The sequence below is a fragment of the Equus caballus genome, chromosome 19 (genome assembly GCF_041296265.1).
Source record: "Equus caballus isolate H_3958 breed thoroughbred chromosome 19, TB-T2T, whole genome shotgun sequence".
Classification (NCBI taxonomy): domain Eukaryota; kingdom Metazoa; phylum Chordata; class Mammalia; order Perissodactyla; family Equidae; genus Equus; species Equus caballus.
In genome coordinates, this window is record NC_091702.1 from 49655784 (window position 1) to 49682178 (window position 26395).

General features: G+C 42.4%; 2 protein-coding genes across 2 annotated transcripts in view; one reads left to right on the top strand and one right to left on the bottom strand.

The window, feature by feature from the left end:
* ARHGAP31 (Rho GTPase activating protein 31) overlaps positions 1-4208 on the bottom strand; it is a 110420-nt gene extending 106212 nt beyond the window's left edge. The window contains exon 1 of the mRNA XM_001502618.6: positions 3124-4208. Within this exon, the coding sequence (XP_001502668.4) occupies positions 3124-3223 (100 nt within the window). The 5' untranslated portion in view covers positions 3224-4208. The remainder of the gene's footprint in view (positions 1-3123) is intronic.
* Positions 2812-26395, top strand: part of B4GALT4 (beta-1,4-galactosyltransferase 4) — a 53509-nt gene continuing 29925 nt past the window's right edge. Inside the window, exon 1 of the mRNA XM_070243751.1 lies at positions 2812-2969. The gene's annotated coding sequence lies outside the window, so the exon portion shown is untranslated. The remainder of the gene's footprint in view (positions 2970-26395) is intronic.

A 26395-nucleotide genomic window follows, 5' to 3' on the forward strand; every position in this document is an offset into this window, starting at 1 on the left:
CTCCCAGGGGAGAGCTGGGGGTTGGGGCAGCAGCCACTGTGCTGGAGGGGAAAAGTGAAAGGAGAGGCACTGGCCAAGTCGGCCAGCAGCAGCTTCATGCCATTTTTGGGTGTTCTCACCAGGCTGGGGAACAGTGGTCAAAGAAGCGAAGGGGAAAGCTGGTCCCTCACATTAGGCCTATATGCAGCTGGGGATGATCAACAGCAGGGTCTGAACTTGGAATCTACGTGGATGCCCACAGAAACTGTATACACGATTTGCGTGTGTGTGTATGCGCGTGCTTAAGGGAAAGGTTTTCTGTCTTTCATCAGCTTCCTAAAGATGAAGGATGACAACTCACCCTGCGCAACATCTGCTCTAAGCTGAACACCTATTTGTCACCTGCACACCCTGGCCCATCAGATTTGTTTGACTGAAGGGAGCAGGGCTGGGCCACAGCAAATTACAGAAGTAGATGACGTTCGTCCTCTGTGCTCAGCCCCAGGGGTGTAGCTTCCACATGTTCAGATGGCCTGAGCACAGCTAATTGTCACCAGCTTTGTCCCCCCGCCAAGCTTGGGGCTTCCCCTCCCTGCCCAAGCACAGGGCTCTCCCAGCTTCTCTACATCTCTGCTCTTCCCTTCTGCCCCTGTGCTCCCAGATCTGAAGCCATTTTTCTCTGTCTGTACCTAGGTCCATCACTCTACCCTTGACCTTCAAAGTTCAGCAACTGTGATGTATTCTTGAGAAGCCCTCCCCAGCCTTCTGGCTCCTAGTACCATGCTGACTTGTCACCCTCAGGATTCCGGGCTGAACTTCCAAGGTGGTGGGCAAAGGGGCAGTGCCCAGGTCAACTTTTCCTCCCTGGGAGCAGAGGCCAGGGCTTGTCTATTAACTAACGCATGTTTCAGAAAGTCCATGAGGAGGACACATTGTTTTAGAGAAAACCATTAGCAGTGACTTTGTGGATTAATGCTACACTATGACGAAAATAAGAGACAACTACCTAACTAGTTTTAGATGTGGTAAGAAAGAAATTCTAATTACTCTCATTTATATATGTTGCTTATTATGCATGCCTAATTCCCACGCAGCATAATAATGGTGTAGGGATCATTAAATGGATCAGTTTACTTTCGTTTCAAAGCTGAACTCTCTTCAGGTATGTCAGTCTTGAAAGTTTGCTGATTCTGTGGCAGGGCTGTCTGCTTTCAATTTAGGGGGAAAAAATCATTAGATGAGAATGTTGACCTAGAAAAGGAAGCCAGGGAGGGGAGAGGAGCCGAGTAGGCCACGGCCCTCTGCATCCTTCCTGATTGACTGCATGGCCTTAGGCAGGTCAATTTACCTCTCCCGGCCTCCTCGCCTCCTCCCCAGGGCTAGGAGCAATGGGTACTGGTTTTCAATTTTCTTTAAGCAGTAGCTCCCTTCCCTTTTTTTCCAAATGAAACATAGATGGAAGCCCAAAATATAAAGCAGGTGAAAGAAGAGCTGTCTAAGGCTGCCTTTGAAGTGTCTTCAGGGAAGCTTGGGATTCTTGCTCATCTGATGATCTATGACATTGCAAGAATGGGGCAGGACTGGCAACCACCCCTATGCAACTCTGGCAGCTTTGGAGGGAGGGCCCAGACTGACACCCACATGGCGGAAGGTGGCATCCCAGGAGCATTCCTGGTGAACCTGGACTTCAGCCTGAAGGCCCCTGCAAAAACAGGTGGAGGCAAACATCACATTGTGCACCTCTGAGGGTAGTAGTTCAGATGCACACTCGGAGTTCTCTCACATTCCAGAAAACTCATTCCAAGCGATTTTATTTCAAACCTACCTCTACAGATTGTCGGAGAGGATTAAACGAACCGACTCAGTTATGCCTCAATTTCAAAAAAGGCAGTTTTGAAACCTGTGGTCCCCCAAGCTCGAAAATACTGAGCCGTTTGTCCTAATGACACAGCAGACTCTGACCTCCAGCATACCGCAGGAATATCACACCACTGCAAATTACTAGGTGGTGCTGAGTCCTTAAAAAAACCGGAACTGAAACAAAAGCATTGCCCTGTTTTTGAAATGCACATTCGATAGGAGCTAATCAAATAGTTTTTGAGATGATTTTCCTGGAGGCAGAATTATTCTGCATAGTTAAACAGCTCTTCAGTTTGCCCCTTCGTTGTGTCTATGTATAAACACACGGCCCATATAGTGGACTATTTTCTCTCTCACTGAAGTTTCTGAAGACAAGGCTTTTTTTGTCACGGGTAAGCGCAGGGCCAGTCAACCTTACAAAAGGAGTCATTTAATGCTCAATTTCCCCAACTTTCCTATGATTAAAAACTTCTAACCTCAAATGCTGTTATTGTGTTCTAGATTTTCTTTCCCCGTCCCCCCATTAATGTTTAAATTGTTTCTACTCTGCAGGATCCCTTCTCACCCCCCCCCCCGCCCCCGCATCTGACCTTGAAAACAGAGCCGCTCTCCCTTTCTTTGACATACCCTACACTATTTTAAAATCGAGGCCCTTTGACCTTTTTGCAACACTCTTCTTGTCTGACACCAAATGCGAATCTGAAAGCCGAGAGGAGGTAGAGGGTCCGGAGGTTGGGAAGGGGAGGGAGGGAGGTACTATATATTTGGCATCGGTTCAGAAATTCAGAAAATGTTTGCGCAACCACTCCCCCAGCCAGGATCCACCGCACCCCCTGCCTTCCAGCACATTAATAAAAAAAGATGTGAGCGGATGAAATTGGAGAGCCCAGGAGGGACACCTAAGGCGGTCATAACTACGTACCCGGAGAAGCCATCACCCTCCCACATGTCCAGCCCTCATCCCTCCCCTCCGATATCCAGAAGCGAAGACCAGGACCTCTCCAGCTCCCACCCCCACCCCCCAGAGGTAGCCGGTTAAACTTGTAACAGCGCCGCCCAGTAACGGCTTGTGTGAGACAAACGGAAGGACTGACACAACCTCCGCACGTCGGGTGGCAGCGCTGTGCACCGTAAGAATCATATGCGTTCTTTAGGGGAAAAAAAAGTACAATAAGCGCACAGGCCTGGAATACATTAACTTGTGAACTGAATCTCACACACCCCAGGAGAGTCCATCTCTCCCTCAAACAAAAAGAAGGGGAAGAAAAGGCGAAGGCACTTTACCATCCTGTCCTGAGCTTTCCAGATATTCGGTCAGGTCACAGCCAAAGGCACTGGCGGCTCCCTTTCGTTTCAGCTTCTGCTTGGCACCCTTGTTCTTCATGAGTTAGTCCCAAAGAGGTTGCCCCTCCGTCTCCCCCTCCCCTCTGCTTGGCACCGCGCCGAAGATGGTCTCCGGGCTTAGCTCACTGGCTGCGGCGCGGCGCTGGGGGGCCGCATGGGCGTCCAGAAGAGCCGGGGCCCGGGGCAGGGCGCAGGGACCCCGCGCGGCGCGGAGCCTCAAGTCCACGGCGCGCGCCTCCAGGGCCGCGGTGCCGGAGGCCGTGCAGAGCTGGCAGCCGCTGGCCGGCGAGCTTGGGAGTGTCACTTCCTCACTCGGAGTCCCAGGGACTTTCACAGGCTCCTGCGGTGTCTTCGGGTGTTTTCCTCCGCTTCAGAGGGAGGGCGAGCTCTTCTTTCCGCCTTTCTAGATGCCCCGGCGAGGACGCGAGCGGGGGAAGCGGGCAGCGGCCGGGGGCGAGGAGACAGCCCTGGGGCTGCGGCGGGTCCTGCTCCCTGCGCCCGCGGCCGTGCCTTCAGACGGCTTGGGTACAACGAAAAACAAGCATCCTGTCTCTCCCGCCCGCCCTCACGCCTTCCTTTTTTTCCTGTCTTACAAATCCTAGGATCATCCAGCTCAGGAAATGCTGGAAGGAAGTTCGCTAGGGAGGGGGGCGGAGGGTGGAAATTTTTGGCAGCTCTGAGCTCGTGTGTGTATGGAGCCGGAGGAAGTAGGTGGGTGGGTTGAGGAGCGCGGGGTGGGGGCGAGAACGCGCTCTGCCGAGAGCTGCTCTGCGCCTCCCGAGAGAACCGGGCGGCTCGGGAGGAAATCGCCGCTCTCCGAGGAGGACCCGCGCCGAGCGCCCGCTTCCTGCCCCGCCGACGGCGCTTTGAAGGCGGCCGGAGGAGGCGCGCTGGCTTTCTGGATGGAGGGCGCGAGGTGGGGTTCAGAAAAAGTCCTGCCTTGCTTTTATCCTCACTGTCATCCTCTCCTTGACACTTTCTATTTCGGTGCCTGCCTTCTCCTACACAAACACTTCAATGACAGAAACAGAGACTGGGATTCCAGCGGAGAAACCTGACATGGAGCCGGTTCCCGCCCGCCCCTCCCATCCTCCTCTCCCAGGTACCCCCGACCCCACCACCTCCCCTCGGCGCCCAGCGAAGCACAGAGGCTGCCGCATTGTAACCACCGCCCAGGAAATCAGATTTCTGGTTACACAGTCAAGTTCACACACACACACACACACACACACACACACACACACACACACCCCTTATTGCCAAGTTTGCTAAGTGGAAGTGATTTGGGGGGGGGGATCCAGGATATAAGGTGACTCCAATATTCCAGCATAATGTGGAGAAAACAATCTGCCAGGTTGTCTCACAATTTGTCTCAAGTTTTCCGGAAGGTATGGTTTTTCTTCTCCGGTTAGATTTGGAATTCCTTGACTTCTGTGTACTCAGCACACAGTGAGCACTCAGATTCTTGTGATTTAACCATTTGAAGCTTAGATTAAACATCCTGTATACATTCAAATCCATATATAGGCTTGAAGGGTAGGGACGTTCATTCAGCTCAGATTGCTGTCAAAAGCTTTGTGTGCGGGATTTTAGTTATCGACTCTCTTTACATTCATTATATCTCCTATGTATCACCGTGACAGTGTATGAACTTTGACCCTGGACATTCTCTCTTTGTCAGAGGTCACAGTTGATGGGCTGCCTGCTGAATCTGGCCCACAGATATGTTTGGTTTGGCACACACCGTGCTTTAAATTTTTTAAAAATTAATTGCCAACGTTAAAGAGTTAAAAGATTTCACGTAAGAGATCTGGATTTCCAGCTTCTCTTATAAAAATGGAAGATCTGGTAACACCGAAAGTGCGTTCCCAAATGGCAAGGACTGCTGAGGTCAGGTTGCGATAGCCCCAGCGGAGGCGCCCGCTTTAGAGAGATGAGTCTTCCAGTTTCGAAGCCCCAACTGCCTGTCTTCCCACCTTGGCACCCGCCTGGCCTCTGGGGCCACTTGAGTTCTCAGCCCATGCTCTGTATGTGGTGCCTCCTTCCTTCCATGTTCCATCTGCCTCTCAGTGACACCAGCATTGCCCGGTCATCTTGGCGAGACGTCTTCAAGTAACCACTGACTCATTTCTCTCCTTCCGCCCCCACCTCCAGGCTAGTCCTGCCCAGACCGATGAGTCCTTCAGAATGCCCCTCCTCTGGATTCCTTCCTTTCCAGGCCCATTCAGTGAGAATCTTCACTCAGTTTTTAGAATGACTCCTAGTGGGGTTTGCTGAGTCCTGTCTCTTTCCACTTCTTCCATCCTATGTACTAAAGGCCTGAGGAGTCTTCCGGAGGGGTTGCTGCTGTTATATGCCTGCTTTGCTCAGTGACTCCCTGTTTCCTACTGTCAGGACAGCAATTTCTAAGCATTTTGTAAGCTTCTTGGAGAACATTTGCAAGGTATTTAGTATAATAGCTTGTTCCTCCCTTTATTTACAGAGCAGCATCTCCACATGAGACTATAATTATTACTATTAACACTTGTTTAGGAGTTTTCTGTAGCAAGGACTTTCATATTCCTTATTTCATCTGACCTAGGGTGGATTTCATCACTTTGGCAGCAAAGGAGAAAGGCTGAAGGGGTGTTTTTTTTTCTAGGTCCGGGCCCCCAGGGCACAAATTGTGGATAAATTGTCAAGCCCTGTGAATTACCTTTTTAAATCTTTAAAGACATGCTTTTAACTTTTCATTTTGAAGTGATTTCAGCTTATAAAAAATTTGCAAAAAATAGTCGAATTCCCCAATACCCATCGTTCCCAAATATTAATATCTTATATAACCAGAGTACAATTATTAAAATTGGGAAATTTATATTGGCACAATAATATTAAATAATCAACAGGCCTTATTTGAATATGAATTAATTTTAATTACATAAAATTTTTATTAAATGTGGTCTGTCTCACAGGACAGTCCACCAGTTAAGTATGGAAACAGTAATTTACAAGCAATTATCAAAACAGTTCACAGTGTAACATTAGCTACGTACCAGATCCCCATAATTACCATCAAACCCAGCAGGAGTAGGTTGTCACAAAACAGGGCTGCCTAGGTGACCCATTAAAGCTAGCGTCCTTGACACACTCCTAAGATTCCTCTGTGTTTTACTGAGGATTCCCCAAAGGGACTCCACAATTGTAGAATTTTTAACCTGGGACAGTCTGAGGCCTTTTGGTCCCTGCTTCAGGATAAGTTGGGTTCCAGTTTTTTAGGGTTCAGGGATGAGGTAGGACTGAGCACCTGGCAGGGCAGCTGTGATGTCTGGGCTGATTGAACAAACGTTTGAACTGCGTATATGGGGCCTCTTTGTGTCTATTTGATCACTCTCAATTACCTACAACTTGTAGTGGGAAGAACTCACAATTTATCAAGTCAGATAATGACACACGGTGACAACCTGACCCAGGAAGCTGGAAAGCTGTCCCCTCCCCATTTGTTCCCCGTCCCCTCTTATCGTGCTAGGTGCCAAACTTGAATCTAGCCCTCGTTCTAGACATTCTTTTTCTATTTTTCTTTCTCTTTCCTTCCACTACTTTTCTCTTTTTCTTCCCATTTTTCTCTTTCTCTTTGCTTACTTTAAGATGTGTACCTTTTTCTGGGTCTGTGGAAGAAAATCAGATTTGGGTTCCAAAGAGTGTTTCCGTTGGGCTGCAGATTTCCCAGGAAGCAAGGTTATATGGAGCTAGTGTAGGAATGTTACCAGGAGGACCAATTAAGCTATTTGGTGATAATATAAATTATGCCGTTAGCAGATTATCATGGTGCAAAAAGCCTTTCACTCACATGCCTATGATTCATCTTATCTGCAGCTGTTTAAGACTGATGCCTATCAAAGTGTACCGTCTGCCTCCTTCGCTCACCCAGGATGGTAGTGATCTTCTCCACCAGAAATAGATACAGAAGACAGAGAGAGGGCATTGGGAGACTTTAATGTCACCTGTGATCTAGGCTTTTCTTTTACTTGGTTTGTCCGTAAAACTAGAGTTAGCGATCAGCAATGTTAGAGTGCTCCCTCCTCGCCTGGAGCCCGAGGAATTAAATCCTCTGATGTGGCTCCTTGTCCTTGGACTGTGGGCAACATGTTCTGAATTCTACATTCTGGATACAAGAGTGTTAGCTCATCCTCCTGATCAGTACATTTTCTCTCTCCCTGTCCTCTCCTCCTTCCCAGTTTAAAGATGCTAGTCTTGTCTCTGCTTGTTGGGTGTTATGGGCTGAATTGTGCCCCTCCCCAGTTCATATGTTGGAGGCCTAACCAGTACTTCAGAATATGGCTATATTTCAGAATATGACTGTATTTGGGGGTGAGGCCTTTAAAGAGATGATTAAGTTAAATGAGGCTATTAGAGTGGGCCCTAATCCAGTCTGACTGGTGTCCTTGTGAGAAGGGGAGATTAGGACACAGAGAGACACCAGGGATGTGCACACGCAGAAAAAAGGCCAGTGAGGACACAGCGAGAAGGCGGCCGTCTGCAAGCTAAGGAGAGGCCTCAGGAGAAACCAAACCTACAACACCTTGATCTTGGATGTCCAGCCTCCAGCACTGTGAGAAAATAAATTTCTGATGTTTGAGTCACCCAGTCTATGGTATTTTGTTATGGCGGCTCTAGCAGACGCATATACTGGGTGAGGCTCTTCTATGAGAGATGACTTGTGCCCACCCTGAGCCCAGCCACCAGTGCCCTGAGTCTCTGAAACCAGTAGAGGATGAGTATGGCCAGAGCAAAAGGGCCTCTGGAAAGTTATGTATCCCAGCTCCATTATGGCATTTCCCTGTGCTGGGGTTCCCAGATTTAGGTATCCTGCAAATCATTGCTTCTAAGTGTCCAGATGAGACTGGATAAGCATACTTAGTATGGTTGTGGTTGGGGGGAGGGCCACATTACCGATCTCTAATCAAACAGAGCAATTGGAGGAGAGGTCAACTTGATGGGATAGAAGGAACGAGAACCAGAATCAGTCTCCCAGCCCTAGAAGCAGGGATATGGTATAGCCTGCCAGCAGTATGTCCTGAGTCATGCCAGCTGATGTCCCATTGCTACACCACCTCTGCAACCATGGAAGCCAGTTTTGCTTCTAAATGGGCTTCTGAGAGCAAGGAGGTGGGGTGATAAGAAAGATAACTGTAACAACAATGGAGAAGGAGGAGAGCTTTAAAGGTTCCACTCTCAGCTAGAAGTTGAAGAACAGACATAGATATTATTATACTTGACATTCTCTGTCTGTCTGTCTCTGTAGCATTGTATATTTTAGTTCCTGTTACTCAGGGCGAAAAAAAAAAGGATTGGGAAACTGCTTTATGGCCTCACTTCCCCAGTTATTCAGCTGCCTCCCATCAACTAGGCATTTTGGGGTAAAAAGGGTGGAAGGCGAGGGAAGAGTGAAAAAGAAAGACGAAGACTTGATTATAAAAAATGAAGTCTTACTAACTGTTTATAATAAAATTGCATTGATCGGTGCCCCCACCTGCTAATTCAGAATCTCAGATTTTTATTTAAAAGACTAGATATAGGAGAGAGTGGAGTCCAAGATGACTCCAGTTTATAACACTGGCGGCTGGCAGGGGTAAAAACTATTTTTTGGGGAGCCGGCTCCGTGGCCGAGTGGTTAAGTTCGCGCGCTCCGCTGCAGCGGCCCAGGGTTCGGATCCTGGGCGCGGACATGGCACTGTTCGTCAGGCCACGTTGAGGCGGTGTCCCACATCCCACAGCTAGAAGGACATGCAACTAAGACATACAACTGTGTACAGGCGGGGTTTGGGGAGATAAAAGCAGAAAAAAAAAAAAGACTGGCAACAGTTGTTAGCCCAGGTGCCAATCTTTGAGAAAAAAAAACAAAAAAAACCCCCTGTTTTTTGGAGAATGATAAAACGTATTTCTCGATACATCAAGGCCCATCTCAGAGCTTTTAAGAGGAAATGTCCTGTGATGGTGCAAAATGCAGGACCGGGTGGAAGTTGAGGGGTTAGGACTAGAGATTAGAAGGGACATCTGCACATACTGTTTGAAAATATTTGAGAAACAAGTTTCTCCCCACCAATGTTTTAGCTATACTGTAATTTCTTTACACTGAATGTTGTTCGAAAACAAGAGATGGAGATCTTTCGTGTTCGGCGAGTGTTTTAAAAACCGTAAAGACATTTGACCTGTAATGCACAGTTTAGAGCTAAATGAGTCTTCAGTATTTCAAAAACCATGAACAAACCAGGCAGCACAAGACCCCCTTGTCCTGCTCCACCACGGGCACTAGACGCTGCCAAACAGCAGCAGGACACTTCCTTCCTAGAGTCACATGTAGGGAAGAGACCTCACAAGGCCAGGGGGAGAGCCAAACGCTGTGGCTTGAATCACTATTATACCAGTGTCTGAATCTGCACAGGGTCTGACCTTAGCCTCCAAGTCTGAATTTGGATCCATTTGCTGGCGGCCTCTGTTCTGCCCCATGGTTCAGAAGGAAAGATGCTGGGGGCCTTCCTATAAGCAGCAGCCCCCAGAGGCCTGGCTGGGTCTGTCCTGAGGACCCAGCAGTAGGTTCTGGGGTCCCTCTCAGCAGCTGGGTTTGGGGTCACTTCTCTCCCTCCTTGCTCTGGATCTTTGGAGGTCCCAAAACTTTGGGTGGAAAAACCTGGATTTCTCATATAATATGGGAGTCCTCAGGATAGAGGAAGACTTGGCTATTTGATTTCAATAATCTTTTGTTTGTTGCCTCTGTTCCTCCTTGGCTTCTGGTTTTACTCTGTTCTGCACCTCTTTGGGCATGTTCCCTTCTTTCTGGCTGGGAGAAAGACGACAAAAGGAGCAGAAACAGTTCTGAGCTCCATCTGTCTCCCCCAAGGTCTCGGAATCCTGGAGCAAGTGATTTTCTTAGGTGGGTGGGGATCTGTCCCGCCCCGTTCATTGTGTTCCAGAGTTTCCTGTGCATTGCCTGTAACCCTTTACCAATCTGCCAGGCGCCTTTTAACACAAAAGGGAGGAGATGGGGGAAGGGCGTGCTGAGGAAAAACATCCCTATTAATAGACTGCTTGAACAAAATTGTTTTCCCAATACACACTTGTTGTTAGGCCTTGATGCCCTCCACACTCTCCTCCCCTCCATTCCAGGCTTCCTCAACGTGCCTGGTGTTCCTCCGCAGCCCTCTCTCAGATGCAGATGTTGAAGAGGCACTTGATGGAAGTTTCAGTGCCCCACAGGCCCTGCACCAGCTCTGGGCACACAGGCGCTGGGATGGGGCTGACTTGGGTTCCATGCCTGCTCCTGCCACTTATCTCCCCATGGCCTTTGCTGGACAAATTGCTTAGCCTCTCAGCCTCAGTTCCCCCATCTGTTAAATCGAGGGGATAATAACTACCTCATAGGGTTATTGTAAGGATTAAATAAGCTAAGGAAAATGCCCAGCACTTTGCCTAGCCTTAGGTCAGTGCTCAAAACATAAACGAGAGTGAGTTTTATTATCTTCTCACGGAGGAATTCTTCTGTTTCCTCCATCATTATCCAGTTTCTTGGGGTCTTTTTCCCATTTTCTCATCCTGGTCCTTTCTCCCACATAAAATACATTTATAAGGCTTTAAGTTTATTTTATTTTCATTCATTTATTTATATTTTTCCTGGTTCCAACATGGTTTGAGATGACTTACTTTACATTTAAGTTCTTAGAACCTGGAAAAATGCTCAGAAAGGGTAAAACTACCTCTTATTAAACAGCTTTCTAACAGGGACGACATATCGCCTTTTGTGGGCTATTTGGGAAGCAGTTCTGATTGTGGCTCACACTTTTCTTACATCTCTGGTGTCCTCAGACCTATTTTCATTTCTATCTTGGGGACACAGTATGCGGAAATTAGTTTGAGGACAGGAGTTATAATAGGTTACTCACATGTTACCCTCAATAGATAATTATACTCCTAAAATTGTGAATGTTTGTAAGTTGGATAATATATCCCTGTTGTTTTTCATTATACCTTCTGAATGTATGTTTAGGAGGCTGTGGGGTTGATGGTAGTGGGGAAATGGTACCAGTCTGTAATAAAAATCACACTTGAAAAATCTTTTATCTATTTCAGGAAACATTCTGCTTTTTTCAAGTCTCAATACACAAGTATTTAATTCTACATACTGATCGTAAAAAGGAGCTAGTTAAATGCACAAAAATCTCCTTTACTTGTGCACTTTTTAAAAGATGTGTGCGTATCTGTATCTATCTATCTATCTATCTATCTATCTATGTCTCCATCTATCTATATATCTATCTGTCTATTATCTGTCATCTTTCATCTATCCATTGCACATTGATTTGATTTCACAGGAAGTCCTCTCTGATTTCATGGGACCTGATTGTTTAAAGCAGCCACAGATTTCTGCTCTAATTATAGGTATTTAGAAGAACTTCTTCAATTAGGTATCTACCTAGGGATGTTTCAAAACCTTTCAGATTAACATGCACATGCCTGGATTTACTCTTTAAAATGATCCTCCCTAAACCCCCATATTTCCCAGATAGTCCTGATTTCAAACATTCTGCCCCATTGTCAAACCATGTGCCAAAGAACGTGTCCTGATTTTTGCTTTAGAAAATATGGCCAATGTTATGAGTCGAATTTTGCCCCTCCAAAATTCATATATTGAGGTTCGAACCCCTAGCACCTCAGAATGTGACCTTTCTTTCGAAATAGGGTGGTTGCGATGTAATTAATTAAGTTCAGATGTGGCCAAACTGGAGTAGAATGGGTCCCTGATCCAATATGACTGGTGTCCTTATAAAAGGTGGAAATCTGGTCACAGACACGCACACAGGGAGAACGCCAAGTGAAGATAAGGGCAGAGATGGGAGTGATGCTTCTGCAAGCCAGGGAATGACAAGGATTGCCAGGGAACCACGAGAAGCTAGAAGAAAGGCATGAACAGATTCTGCCTCACAGCCCTTAGAAGAAAGCAACCCTGCCGACACCTGGATCTTGACTTCGAGCCTCCAGGACTGTGAGATATTAAATTTCTGTCGTTTAAGCCACCCAACTTTTGGCACTTTGTTACAGCAGCCCTAGCAAACTAACGCAGCCGACATAGTCACGGAGCAGAGCTAGCTCCCAGCCCTACTGGAAACTGCCGCTCTAATAATCAAATCAGTAACAGTCTAAGGAATCTCAGAAGAAGTCTCTTGGTGGAGGCCATGGGAAATATCTGTGTCTCTAGCTGGCACTGATGTTAGGCTATTTTATATAATGAATGCTCATTTCAGCAAGGAGCTCCAATGGAGGTCAAGGAAAATAGTTACAGAAATAGTCAGGGACTCACCTGAGCATAGAGGACAGTGGGATATGGGGGTTTGGGGGTGGGAAACAGGACTCCTTTCCTCACACTTTAATGTTCTGAAGGACTGTTTTTGGAACAGAGAAAGGAAGCTCTGTAGGGCCACTATAATAGCCTCTCTAGCTCAGGCCCCCTGCTTTTCCATCCCTCCCACACTTCTGCAAGGGGTTTGGTGTAGGAATTATCTCCCTTCTATACCCCAGGACCTGAAGGCTAGAATTTTTAAGAGAGTCTGTGAAGTCTGACTGTTTACACTCAACATTTATTCATTTATTCAGTCAGTCAAATTACTGTGCGTCCTCTATACGGCACAGTATGGGTTTGGTGCTGAGGACACAAAGTTGAAAGGACACCATCCATGCCCTCAGGGAGGATTCACTCTAGTGGCAAGAGAGCCAGGCACGCTGGCAATTGCCATATCATGAGATAAATGGCATGATGGGAGCATTGAAATTGGAGTGCCCGATTGGCTGGCAAAGTCAGAGAGGGCATCTTAGAGGAGGTGATCATGGTGGAGATTTAATGAGTGACTAGTTGCTCTTGCAGATAATAGGGGAGAGGATTTTCAGGATAGCAAGGATAGTGTTTCTAGAGACACACAGGTGTGTGAGCCCAGGACTTGCTCAGGGAATGGAAAGCAAGTGAATGTTGTTGGGTGTGGGAGAGATTGGTGGCATATCTAGCTTCTGCTGGTCCACAGTTGATCCTGTAGTGGGGAGCCACTGGAAAATTTTGAGCAGGGCAGTGTCAGGTAAGTCTTTCAGTGATGTGGGGTTCAGGGGAGGGACCGAGGGAGGCGGCGTCACTCGGGGGAAGGGCACTAGCATTCCTTCTCGGCTCCTTCCATCTGACCCTACTGAGAGGTGGCGATGCATCCAAGTTAATGCCTGGCTCTGGAGTTCAACTACTTGGGGTCAAATCCTGGCCTTGTCACCTGCTTTAGTCCCACAATTAATTTGTTTTGAAGCCTACATATGAAATCAGATGGTCTAGTGAGGGAATTTAATTTATCTGCATGAACATTATATTTTGCATGGAAAATAAGTCATAGTAGATTCTAGAAACGGTTGCAGCTATTACTTTAGCCTCTATCCCTAGAAATTATTTGTAAGACCATCATCACAAAGTTATCTGCATACATCTTAAACTGTATATGATATCTTGGCCTTACAGGAATTTGGCTTGAATTATTAAAATGCCCAGATGGGGCATCGTAGTAATCGGTAACATTTGAGATGTGGGTTTGCCATCTAGTGGGCATCTTTGAGTGTGTATGCGTTGTAGATACACATACGACGCACATACACACACACAGTTTCCATCGATGGTTCTTAATCTTTCTCCCCCATCCTCCACAGTTAAAGGCCAAACGGTATTTTGATACATCACTGCAAAAGTGTCTTAGTTTATATGTGTCAGGGGTATGAGGATGTTTTATGATGTGTGAGCTTGTTCACAAAGTCGGGAATAACAGCATCACACGAGGGTTCTTTCAAACTGCATGTGCTCCTCCACATCTGCTTTTCTATTTCTTTTTTCTTTTTTCTTTTGAGGAAGATTAGCCCTAAGCTAACATCTGCTGCCAATCCTCCTTTTTCCGCTGAAGAAGAGTAGCTCTGAGCTAACACCCATGCGCATTTTCCTCTACTTTATTTGTGGGATGCCTGCCACAGTATGGCTTGACAAGCGGTGTGTAGGTCCCCACCTGGGATCCGAACCTGGGATCCGAACCCGCGAACCCTGGGCCACCGAAGCTGAGCGTGTGAACTTAACCACTGTGCCACCTGGCTGGCCCCCCCATCTGCTTTTTGTGCTCCCATTTGAGAATTACTGATCTAGAAAAGAAGGTAGAAAGAAATACCGCCTCCAAACAGGCATAGAGCCTGCTCCATAGTATGTGCTAAGTAAACACGTTTCCTTCCTCTTCTTCTCCCCCACTCTTTCCCATAAAAGCTGAGTTCCAAATAATAATTCAACAGAAAAATGTGCGTTTGGGGTGTGAAGCACGGGGTTGGCTCCCCCAAATACAAAGATGAATAAAACCCATCTCCTGTCTTTAGGATGCTCACAGTAGAGAAACTTACAGCTTTGTCACTAAATTCCAGCAGGATAGGTCTCACATGTTTGTTGGGGGTAGATTTTTTGGAAATTAGAATTTAGTTTTCTTTAAGAAATAACATGACAATAATGCCATTCCCCCAGATTAAGAAGAAAGACCCTTGTGGTAGGGGACGGAATGGACGTCGGGGAAGCTTGGTTGACATTGAAGGGGTAGAGCCTGAGAAGAGGATAGGCCCAGAGAGGAAAGGGAGGGCAGCGGAGAGGAAAGGGAACTGGAGTCAGCGTGGGATGTGCTTTGTGGAAGTTTGAAGACAAGAGAGTCGGGAGCAGCTACCATATGGTGTGAGATATTGAGAGAGGAGGGGGGAAAGAAGATTTTAAGAAGCTTTGCTATGTATTATGAGTGGAATCCCCCTTTGATGTTTTCACGACACTGCAGGAAAGATTTAAATTGCCTTTCTCTTACTTTTGGATGTGGCTTAGTGTTTCTTTGGAAAAATATGACCTTACAGGCTGTGAAGTGGCTTAGCTTTATCTGGAAAACATAGATGTTGAGACCATAAAACTTTAAAAATGGATGCATTATGTTTTCCTCATGTGCCTTAAATTTAAAACTAAACAAAATTAAAATGATAAAATCGTACAAGGAATACCTATTATAAAAGCAAAACATGTGCTTTAAAAAAATATAGAATGGTATTAAGTGGAAACAGAAATAAATTTCCTGCTTCATTTCTCAAACCTCTCCCTCACCTCTACCACCCAAAGGTAACCACCTTCCAGAGTTTTTAATTCTTTTGCTAGTTAGCACTGTAATGATAAGCTCTGTGCTTATACCACTATTTCTTGATTTAGCTATTTCTTTCAGGGTCTGCTAACCCCATGCTATGAATGATGAGAAATACAGCTCATTGAGACTCTCTCTCCATTTCTTTCTCCCTTTGTGTGCCTTGTTTTTATTTCCCATTCTTCTTTTGGTTATTATTATAAATTACTTTTGACTTGCAGTTTATGCTTATGCAAATGTCATTTGCTACAGACTACAGAGGGATTAACGCAGAAGATAAACGAATCCAATATTTCTTTTTTTTATTTTTTATTTTTTTGAGAAAGATCAGCCCTGAGCTAACATCTGTGCCCATCTTCCTCAACTTTATATGTGGGACGCTTATCACAGCATGGCTAGACAAGCAGTGCCAAGTCCACACCTGGGATCCCAACCAGTGGACCCCGGGCTGCCGCAGCCGAATGCTCGGACTTAACTGCTGCTCCACTGGGCCGGCGGCTCCTAATCCAATATTTCTAATCCTGGTCTAGTCAAAGGAGAATGAAACGAGCATGAAGGCAAACTGGATTCTTCTTTCACACTGCATAACTTACTCAAATCATCTCACACTATAGTTTGCTTCAAATTTCATGCTACCTTTTGTTTTTTTTTAACAGTGTTTTTGGTTTCACTTGAAGTTTACAATTGCTTTTTTTAAATTGACATATACTTTTCTCACTACATCAATAAGGACTTCCAGATCTTAATTACATGATTTTTAATTTTATTTGTTTGTGAAGAGGTCATAACCACACCCACTATATGCTTAAAAAGGGACTAACAAATATACAGCAAAAAGTTGGTCTCCCTTTCACACTTGTCCCTCAGCCATTCCGTTCTTTTTTTTTTTTTCTTTTTTAAAGATTTTACTTTTCCCTTTTCTCCCCAAAGCCCCCCAGTATATAGTTGTGTATTCTTCATTGTGGGTCCTTCTAGTTGTGGCATGTGGGACACCGCCTCAGCGTGGCCTGATGAGCAGTGCCATGTCCGCACCCAGAATTCGAACCAACGAAACACTGGGCCGCCTGCAGCGGAGCGTGCAAACTTAACCACTCAGCCACGGGGCCAGCCCCAGCCATTCCGTTCTTTGCAGAAGCAACCACTCAGTAGTCTTTATGTATCCTTTTTGAGATATTTATACATTACAGGCATTCAAGCATATTCTTCTTTTTCTCCACACAGATGGTAGAACATCGTGTAGAACCTATTTTCTTTTTTTATTTAACAATATGCCCTGGAGATTCTTCTGTCTCTATCTCTAGCTCCATGACTGTTCCCTTCCTTTTTAATTGGCATAGTGTTCCATTATGTGGATTTGCCATAATTTACTTAACTGGATCCTGTTGGTGACAAGTGGTTAGTTCCTGATTTTGCTAAGACAAATGATGCTTCACTGAATATCCTTGTAGACACATATGCTTGAATATCTGTAGAATAAATATCTACGGAAGAATTGCTGGGTCAGGGAAATGTGCATTTTTTAAAGTTTGGTAATATTGCCAAATTATCTTCAATGGAAGTCATACTAATTCACACTCTCAGTAGCTGTGTAAAAGATTACCTGTTATCCCACAGACATGTGAATACAATTTTTTGTAAGCACTTTATATTTACTTATTTTTTCCCTTTTTTAAAAAATTTTTTTATTGAGTTCGTAATAGTTTACATCCATGTGAGATTGCAGTTGTACATTATTTCTTGTCTGTCACCATATAAGTGCTCCCCTTCACCCCCTGTACCCACCCCATACCCTCCTTCCCCTGGGAACCACTGAACTGTTGTTCTTGTCTGTGTGTTAGTTTATATTCCACATATGAGTGAAATCATCTTGTGTTTGTCTTTCTCAGTCTGGCTTATTTCACTTAGCATAATTCCCTCCAGGTCCATCCATGATATTGCAAATGGGATGAATTTGTCTTTTTTATGGCTGAGTGGTATTCCATTGTATACAAATACCACATCTTCTTTATCCTTTTATCAGTGGATGTGCACTTGGGTTGCTTCCATGTCTTGGCTATTGTGAATAGTGCTGCAATGAACACAGGGGTGCATAGCCTACTTTGGATTGTTGATTTCAAATTGTTTGGGTAGATACCCAGTAGTGGGATAGCTGGGTCAAATGGTAGTTCTATTTTTAGTTTTTTGAGGAATCTCCATACTCTTTTCCATAGTGGCTGCACCAGTTTGCATTCCTACCAGCAGTGTATGAGGGTTCCCTTTTCTCCACACCCTCTCCAATATTTGTTATTTTTAGTCTTAGTGATTATAGCCATTTTAACAGGCATAAGGTGGTATTTTAGTGTAGTTTCGATTTGCATTTCCCTGATGATAAGTGATGAACATCTTTTCATGTGTTTATTGGCCATCTGTATATCTTCTTTAGAAAAATGTCTGTTCATATCCTTTGCCCATTTTTTGACCAGGTTGTTTGTTTTTTTATTGTTCAGTTGTGTGAGTTCCTTATATATTATGGAGATTAACTCCTTGTCAGATATATGATTTGCAAATATTTTCTCCCACTTGGTGGGTTGTCTCTGTATTTTGATTCTAGTTTCTATTGCCTTGCAGAAGCTCTTTAGTCTGATGAACTCCCACTTGTTTATTTTTTATTTTGTTTCCCTTGTCTGAGAAGACGTGATATTTGAAAAGATCCTTTTTAGTTCGATGTCAAAGAGTGTACTACCTATATTGTCTTCCAGGAGTTTTATGGTTTCAGGACTTATCTTCAAGTCTTTGATCCATTTTGAGTTTATTTTTGTGTACAGCATGAGATAATGATCTACCTTCATTCTTTTGCACGTGGCTGTCCAGTTTTCCCAACATCATTTATTGAAGAGACTATCTTTTCTCCATTGTATGCTCTTGGCACATTTGTCGAAGATTAGCTGTCTGTAGATGTGTGGTTTTATTTCTGGTTTTTCAGTTCTGTTCTGTTGATCTGTGTACCTTTTTTTGTACCAGTACCACACTGTTTTGATCACTTTGGCTTTGTAGTACATTTTGAAGTCAGGGATTGTGTTACCACCAGCTTTGTTCTTTTTTCTCAGGATTGCCTTAGCAATTTGGGGTCTTTGGTTGCCTCATGTGAGTTTTAGGATTCTTTGCTCTATTTCTGTGAAGAATGCTATTGGGATTCTCATTGGGATTGCACTGAATCTGTAGATTGCTTTGGGTAGTGTGGACATTTTAACTATATTTATTCTTCCAATCCGTGAGCATGGAATCTCTTTCCATCTCTTTACGTCATTACCAATTTCTTTTAGTAATCCCTTATAGTTTTCATTGTATAAGTCCTTCACCTCCTTGGTTAAATTTATCCCTAGGTACTTTTTTTTTTTTTTGAGGAAGATTAGCTCTGAGCTAACTACTGCCAGTCCTCCTGTTTTTGCTGAGGAAGCCTGGCCCTGAGCTAACATCTGTGCCCATCTTCCTCTACTTTATATGCGGGATGCCTACCACAGCATGGCGTGCCAAGCAGTACTGTGTCTGCACCCAGGATTCGAACCAGCGAACCCCCAGCCGCTGAGAAGTGGAACGTGGGAATTTAACCGCTGTGCCACCGGGCCGGCCCCATATTCCTAGGCACTTTATTCTTTTAGTTGTGATTGCAAATGGAATTGTATTCTTGAATTTTCTTTGTGTAAGTTCGTTATTGGAGTATAGAAAAGCAACTGATTTTTTTAAGTTGATTTTGTACCCTGCAACTTTACTGTAGTTGTTAATTATTTCTATTAGTTTTCCGATGATTTCTTTGGGGTTTTCCATATATAAGATCATGTCATCTGCAAACAGCGAGAGTTTCACTTTTTCACTCCCTATTTGGATTCCTTTTATTCCTTTCTCTTGCCTAATTGCTCTGGCCAAAACTTCCAGCACTATGTTGAGTAAGAGTGGTGAGAGTGGGTATCCTTGTCTTGTTCCTGTTGTCAGGGGGATGACATTTAGTTTTTGTCCATTGACTATGATGTTGGCTGTGGGTTTGTCATATATGGCCTTTATTATGTTGAGGTAATTTCCTTCTATGCCCATTTTGTTAAGAGTTTTTTTTTTTAATCATAAATGGCTGTGGATCTTGTCAAATGCTTTCCCTGCATCTATTGAGATGATCATGTGGTTTTTATTCCTCAATTTGTTGATGTGGTGTATCATGTTGATTGATTTGCAGATGTTGAACCATCCCTGTGTCCCTGGTATGAATCCCACTTGATCATGATGTATGATCTTTTTGATGTATTACTGAATTTGGGTTGCCAATATTTTGTTGAGGATTTTTGTATCTATGTTCATCAGCAATATTTTCCTGTAGTTTTCCTTTTTCGTGCTGTCCTTGTCAGGCTTTGGTATCAGAGTGACGTTGGCCTCGTAGAATGTGTTAGGAAGTGTTCCATCCTCCCTATTTTTTTGGAATAGCTTGAGAAGGATAGGTATTAAATCCTCTCTGAAAGTTTGGTAGAATTCCCTGGGAAAGCCATCTGGTCCTGGGCTTTTATTCTTTGGGATGTTTTTGATTACTGTTTTGATCTCTTTCCTTGTGATTGGTCTATTCAGATTGTCTGTTTCTTCTTGATTCAGCTTTGGGAGGCTGTAACACTCTAAGAATTTATCCATTTCCTCTAGATAATCCATTTTGTTGGCATGTAGTTTTTCTAGTATTTTCTTATAATCCATTGTATTTCTGTGGAGTCTGTTATTTCTCCTCTTCCATTCCTGATTTTGTTTATCTGAGCTTTGTCTCTTTTTTCTTTGTAAGTCTGGCTAGGGGTTTGTCAATTTCATTTATCTTCTGAAAGAACCAGCTCTTTGTTTCCTTGATCCTTTCTACAGCCTTTTTTGTTTCAATAGCATTTATTTCTACTCTGATTTTTATTATTTCTCTCCTTCTGCTGATTTTAGGCTTTGTTTTTTCTTCTTTTTCTAATTCAGTTAGGTGTAATTTGAGATTGCTTATTTGGCATTTTTCTTGTTTGTTAAGATATGCCTGTACTGCGATGAATTTCTCTCTTAATACGGCTTTTGCTGCATCCCTTATGAGTTGGTATGGTATGATATCATTTTCATTTGTCTCCAGATATTTTTTGATTTCTCCTTTAATTTCTTCAATGATCCATTGCTTGTTCAATAGCATTTTGTTTAGTTTCCACATCTTTATCCCTTTCTCAGCTTTTTTCTTGTAATAAATTTCTAGCTTTATAGCATTATGATTGAAAAAGCTGCTTGTTATTTCAATCTTCTTAAATTTATAGAGGCTTGCCTTGTTTCCCAACATAAGGTCTATCCTTGAGAATGTTCTGTGCTCACTTGAGAAGAATGTGTATTCTGCTGTTTTTGGATGGAGTGTTCTATATATGTCTAGTAAGTCCAACTGGTCTAGTTTTTCATTTAATTCCACAGTTTCCTTGTTGATTTTCTGTCTGGATGATCTACCCATTGATGTGAGTTGAGTGTTGAGGTTCCCTACTATTATTGTGTTATTATTAACATCTTCTTTTAGGTTTGTTAATATTTGCTTTATGAACTTTGGTGCTCCTGTGTTGTGTGCATAGATATTTATAAGCATTATTTCTTCTTGATGCAGTGTCCCTTTGATCATTACATACCACCCCTCTTTTTCTCGCTTTACCTGTCTTATCTTGAAGTCTACTTTGATATAAGTATTGTGACACCTGCTTTCTTTTGTTTAGCTTGGAGTATCGTCTTCCACCCCTTCATTCTGAGCCTGTGTTTGTCATTGGAGCTAAGATGTGTTTCCTGGAGGCAGAAAATTGTTGGGTCTTATTCTTTAACCCATCTCACCACTCTGTGTCTTTTTTTTACTGGAGATTCAATCCCTTTACATTGAGGGTGATTATTGATGTATGAGGGCTTAAAGTTGTCATTTTATCACTCGTTTTCTGGTTTTCCTGCATTTCCTTTGTTTCTCATCCTGTGTGTTTTGGTCTACCCCTTGAATTAGGTAGTTTTTTATGATATGTTTCTTTATTTTCTCCTTATTTATTCTTTGTGTCTCTGTTCTGCTTTTTGTTTAGTGGTTACCATGAGGTTTATATTCAGAATCTCGTGTATAAGGTAGTCCATTTTCTGATGGCCTCTTATTTCCTTAGTCTAAACTGATTCAGTCCCTTTCCTCCTCCCCTCCTAAGTTGTTTTTCTCATATCTTATTCCAACTTGTGTTGTAAGTTTGTGGTTAAAATGACAGGATTATCTTTATTTTTGGTGTTTTCCTTCCCTTTAGTCTAATGCTAGAGTTGAATATTTGCTATCCTATTCTGATTCTGTCTATCTGTTTGTCTCCTTACTCGGTGTTTTGTGACTCCTTTCTCCCACTTTTTTTTTTCACGTATGAGGGCCTTCTTGAGGATTTCTTGTGGAGGGGGGTGGTCTTGTGGCTACAAAGTCCCTTAGATTTTGTTTGTCTGGGAGTTTTAATTTCTCCCTCATAGCTGAAGGATATTTTTGCTGGATAGAGTATTCTTGGCTGAATATTTTTGTCTTTTAAAGATTTGAATATGTCATTCCATTCTCTCCTAGCTTGTACAGTTCCTGCAGAGAAATCCACTGAAAGCCTGATAGGGGTTCCTTTGTAGGTTATGTTCTTCTGTGTTGCTGCACTTAGTATTCTTTCTTTGTCATTCATTTTTGCCAGTTTTACTACTATATGCCTTGCAATAGGTCTTTCTATATTGACAACTCTAGGAGATCTGGAAGCCTCTTCCACACAGATTTCCTTCTCTTTCCCTAGATTTGGGGAGGTCTCTGCTATTACTTCTTTGAGCACACTTTCTCCTTCTCTTCTCTTTCTTGAATACCTATAATTCATATGTTGCATTTCCTCATTGAGTCAGATATTTCTTGGAGACTTTCTCCATTTCTTTTTAGTCTTAGTTCTTGCTCCTTCTTTGTCTGGAGCATTTCAACATGTCTATCTTCAATTATGCTAATATGCTCCTCTAAGATGTCCACTCGGGCGTTCAGGGAATCTGTATTTTGTTTTATCTCTTCCATTGTGTCTTTCACCTCTAATATTTCTGATTGATTCTTCTTTATAGTGTCAATCGTTTTTGTGAAGTAGCTCCTGAACTTGTTGAATTATTTCTCTAGGTTCTCTTTTACCTTGTTGAGTTTTTTGATGAGCTATTTTGAATTCATTGTCATTTAGCTTACATATTTCTGTGTCCTCAGGCCTGAATTCTGGGTGTTTGTCATTTTCTCTCTGGTCTGGAAATTTGACGTAGTGTCTGATGTTAGAGGAGGTAGGTTGGATTTTTCGCATTCTGATATTATTTGGTTGCAGTTACTGCCTATCGCCACTAGGTGGGGGTTGAGAGTTGCATATTCTGAGCCCTCCACCTTCAGCTGAGATCCCAGGCAGTGGAGAGGCTGGGGGCAGATGGGGGGGGGCACGGGGCACTTTCTCCTGTGTGCTCTCTGGGCTTTCTTGATCAGCTCTCACTATCTGGTCTCCTGGGGTCTTGGCTTGATGAGGTCAAGCCCCACGAAAGCTCTCACCCCGTTAGAGAGCTTCCCTCTAGGCTTCAAGGGCCCTAGGGAGTCCTTGGTGATTCCGCGAATGAGCGTCCCCTCCCCTGTTCCTTCTCTTATGGATCCTCCTGTGGTTGCAACTGCAGTCTTTAGGGGAGACATTTTATAGATTTAGGTTTTACATTTAGGTCTATGGTTCATTTTGAATTAATTTTTGTCCATGGTGTGAGGTGAGGTGTGTGTATTTTAAAGGAATATCTAGTTGTTCAAGCACTATTTATTGAAAAGGCCATCCTTTCTCTACTACATTGTATTTGTGCCTTTGTCAAAAATCCATATGCATGGCTTCATTTCTGGAATCTTTATTATGTTTCTTTCATCTATTTGTCTATCTTTATGCCTATACCACACTGTTTTACTTACGGTAACTATATAATAATTCTTGAAATCAGGTAATGTTTTTCTTTTTCAAGGTTATTTTTAGGAATTCTAGGTCTTTTGCATTTACATATGATTTTTATAACCAGTTTGCCAATTTCTGAAGAAAAGCAACCTGCTAGGATTTTGACTGGAAATGCAATGAATCTACAGATCAATTTGAGGGGAATTGACATTTTGACAATATTGAGTCTTCTGACTCATAAACAAAGTATATCTCTCTATTCACTTATGTCTCTTGAATTTCTCTCAGCAATGTTTTGTCATTTTCAGTGTAAGACCTTTCACATCCTTTGTCAGATTTATCTCTAAGTCTTTCATAGTTTTTAATGCTATTGTGAGTGGTATTTTAAATTTTTAATTTTCAATTCTTCATTGCTAATATATAGAAATTCAATTCATTTTTGTATATTGATCTTGTATCTTGCAACCTCATTAAATTCATTTATTAGTTTTAGTAGCATTTTTGTGTATTCCATTAGTATTTCTATAATCATGTCATCTATGACTAATGACAGTTTTTATTTTTTCCTTCCAATCTAGATTCCTTTTATTTCTTTTTTAGAAATATGATTTCATATGGTTTTTCTTTTTTGTTTGCTAATATGATGAATTATGTTGATTGATATTTGAATGTTAAACCAACTCTTCATTCCTGGGATGAATCCCACTTGGTCATGATGAATTATCTTTTCTTATATTGTTGAATTTGATTGTTAAAATTACACTTAGAGATTTTGTATCTACATACAGTTGAATAGAAGTGGTGAGAGAAGACATTCCCGTCTTTTTCCTGATCTTAGTGGGAAAGCACTCAGTCTTCTACCACTGAATATGTTAGCTGTACATTTTATGTAAGTATTATTTCCTCTGCCTAGTGAATTCTCACTAGCTATCTAAGCCTGGAGTTTTCTGTGTGGGAAGGCTTTTAACTACAATTTCAATTTCTTTAGCAGATATAGGGCTATTTAGGTTATCTATTTCTTCTTGAGTGAGTTGTGGTAATTTATGTCTTTCAAGGAATTTGTCCATTTTCTCTAAGTTGTGAAATTTTTTGACATAAAATTATTCACAATAATCTCATTGTTCTTTTAATATCTGAAGAATCTGTGGTAATGTCACCCCTCTAATTCCTGATATTGGTAATTTGTATCTTTTATCTTTTTTCCTGATTAGTCTAGCTAAAGCTTAATCCATATTATTGATCTTGTCAGAGAACCAGTCTTTTTAAAAATTTGATTCCCTCTATTGTTTTCTTCTTTTCTATTTCATTGATTCCTGCCTTGATGTTTATTACTTCCTGACTTCTGCTTACTGTATATTTAACTTTGCTCTTCCTTTTCTAGTTTTGTAAGGTAGAAGCTGAGATTGATTTGAGATCTTTCTCCTTTTCTAATATAGACATTTAGTGCTGTGAGTTTTCCCTTAAGTACTGTGTTAATGACATTTACAAAGATATGTTGTGTTTTCATTTTCATTCAGTTCAAAAGACTTTTCAATTTCTCTTTTGATTTCTTCTTTGATCTCCCAGTTATTTAGAAGGGTGTTGTTTAGTTTTCAAATAGTTGGGAATATTCCAAGGATCTTTCAGTTATCGATATTTAATTTAATTCCTCTGTGTTCAGACCACATACTTTGTATGACTTGAATCCTATTGAATTTTAGTGAGTCTTTTTTTATGACCTAGAATAGTTCTCTATGCACTTGAGAAAAATGTGCATTCTACTATTGTTGAGTAGAGTGTTCTGTAAATGTCAATCAGGTCAAGTAGTTAATAGTGTTGCTCAAACCTTCTATATCTTTACCGTGTTTTTGCATACTTGGTCTAGCAATTATTGAGAGAGGAGTGTTGAAATCTCTGACTATAATTGTGGATTTATCTATTTCTTTGGGCAGTTCTGTCAATTTTTACTTCATATATTTTGAAGCATGGTTATTAGGTTCACAAATGTTTAGGACTTTTTTCTCTTGATAAATTGATCCCTTTATCCTTTTAATGTTAAAATTACCTTCTTTTTCCCTTGTAATATTCTTTGCTCTGAAATTTTTTTTTTCTGATTTTAAAGTAGCTAATCTTGTTTTCTTTTGACTAGTGGTAGCATGGTATATCTCTTTCCATCCTTTTACTTTTAACCTATTTGTTGTATTATTTTTATATTTAAAGTGCGCTTTTTGTAGGCAACATATAGTTGGGTCTTGCTTTTTATCCAGTCTGACAATCTCTGCCTTTTAATCAGTGAGTTTGTTCCATTTACATTTAATATGATTATTAATGTGGTTAGGTTTGAGTATATCATCTTGCTATTTGTTTTCTACTTGTCCCATTTGTTTTCTATTTTTTCCCTTTTCCTGTTTTTCTACCTTCTTTTGAACTAATTGAATTTCATTTTTGATTTGATCTCCTTTGTTTCCTTATTAGTTATAATTCTTTATTTTAATGATTGCTTCAGAGTTTATAGTATACATATTTATCTACCATGTGTACCTTAAATTGATATTATACCACTTCATGTGTAGTGTAAGAACCTTACGATAGCATACTTTCTTTTATCCCCTTCTGGTCTACACACTATTGTTGTCATGCATTTTATTTTTCATCTCTAGAAGTTCACTTTGGGCCTTTCTTCATATCTTTCATGTCTCTAACTTTTTTTTTCTAAAGATTGACCCTGAGCTAATGTCTGTTGCCAATCTTCCTCTTTTCTTTTTCTTTTTTTCTTCTCCCCAAAGCCCCCCAGTACATAGTTGTATATTCTAGTTGTAGGTCCTTCTAGTTCTGCTGTGTGGGACGCCACCTCAGCATGGCCTGATGAGCGGTGCCAGGTCTGCACCCAGGATTCAAATCAGTGAAAGCCTGGGCTGCCGAAGTGGAGTGCATGAACCCAAACACTCGGCCACAGGGCTGACTCAAAACTTTTCTTTTTGGTGAGGAACACTGACCCCGAGCTAACATCTGTTGTCAATCTTTCTCTTTTTTTTTCTCCCCAAAGCCCCAGTACAGAGTTGTATATCCTAGTTCTACGTCCTTCTAGTTCGTCTATGTGGGGTGCCACCACAGCAC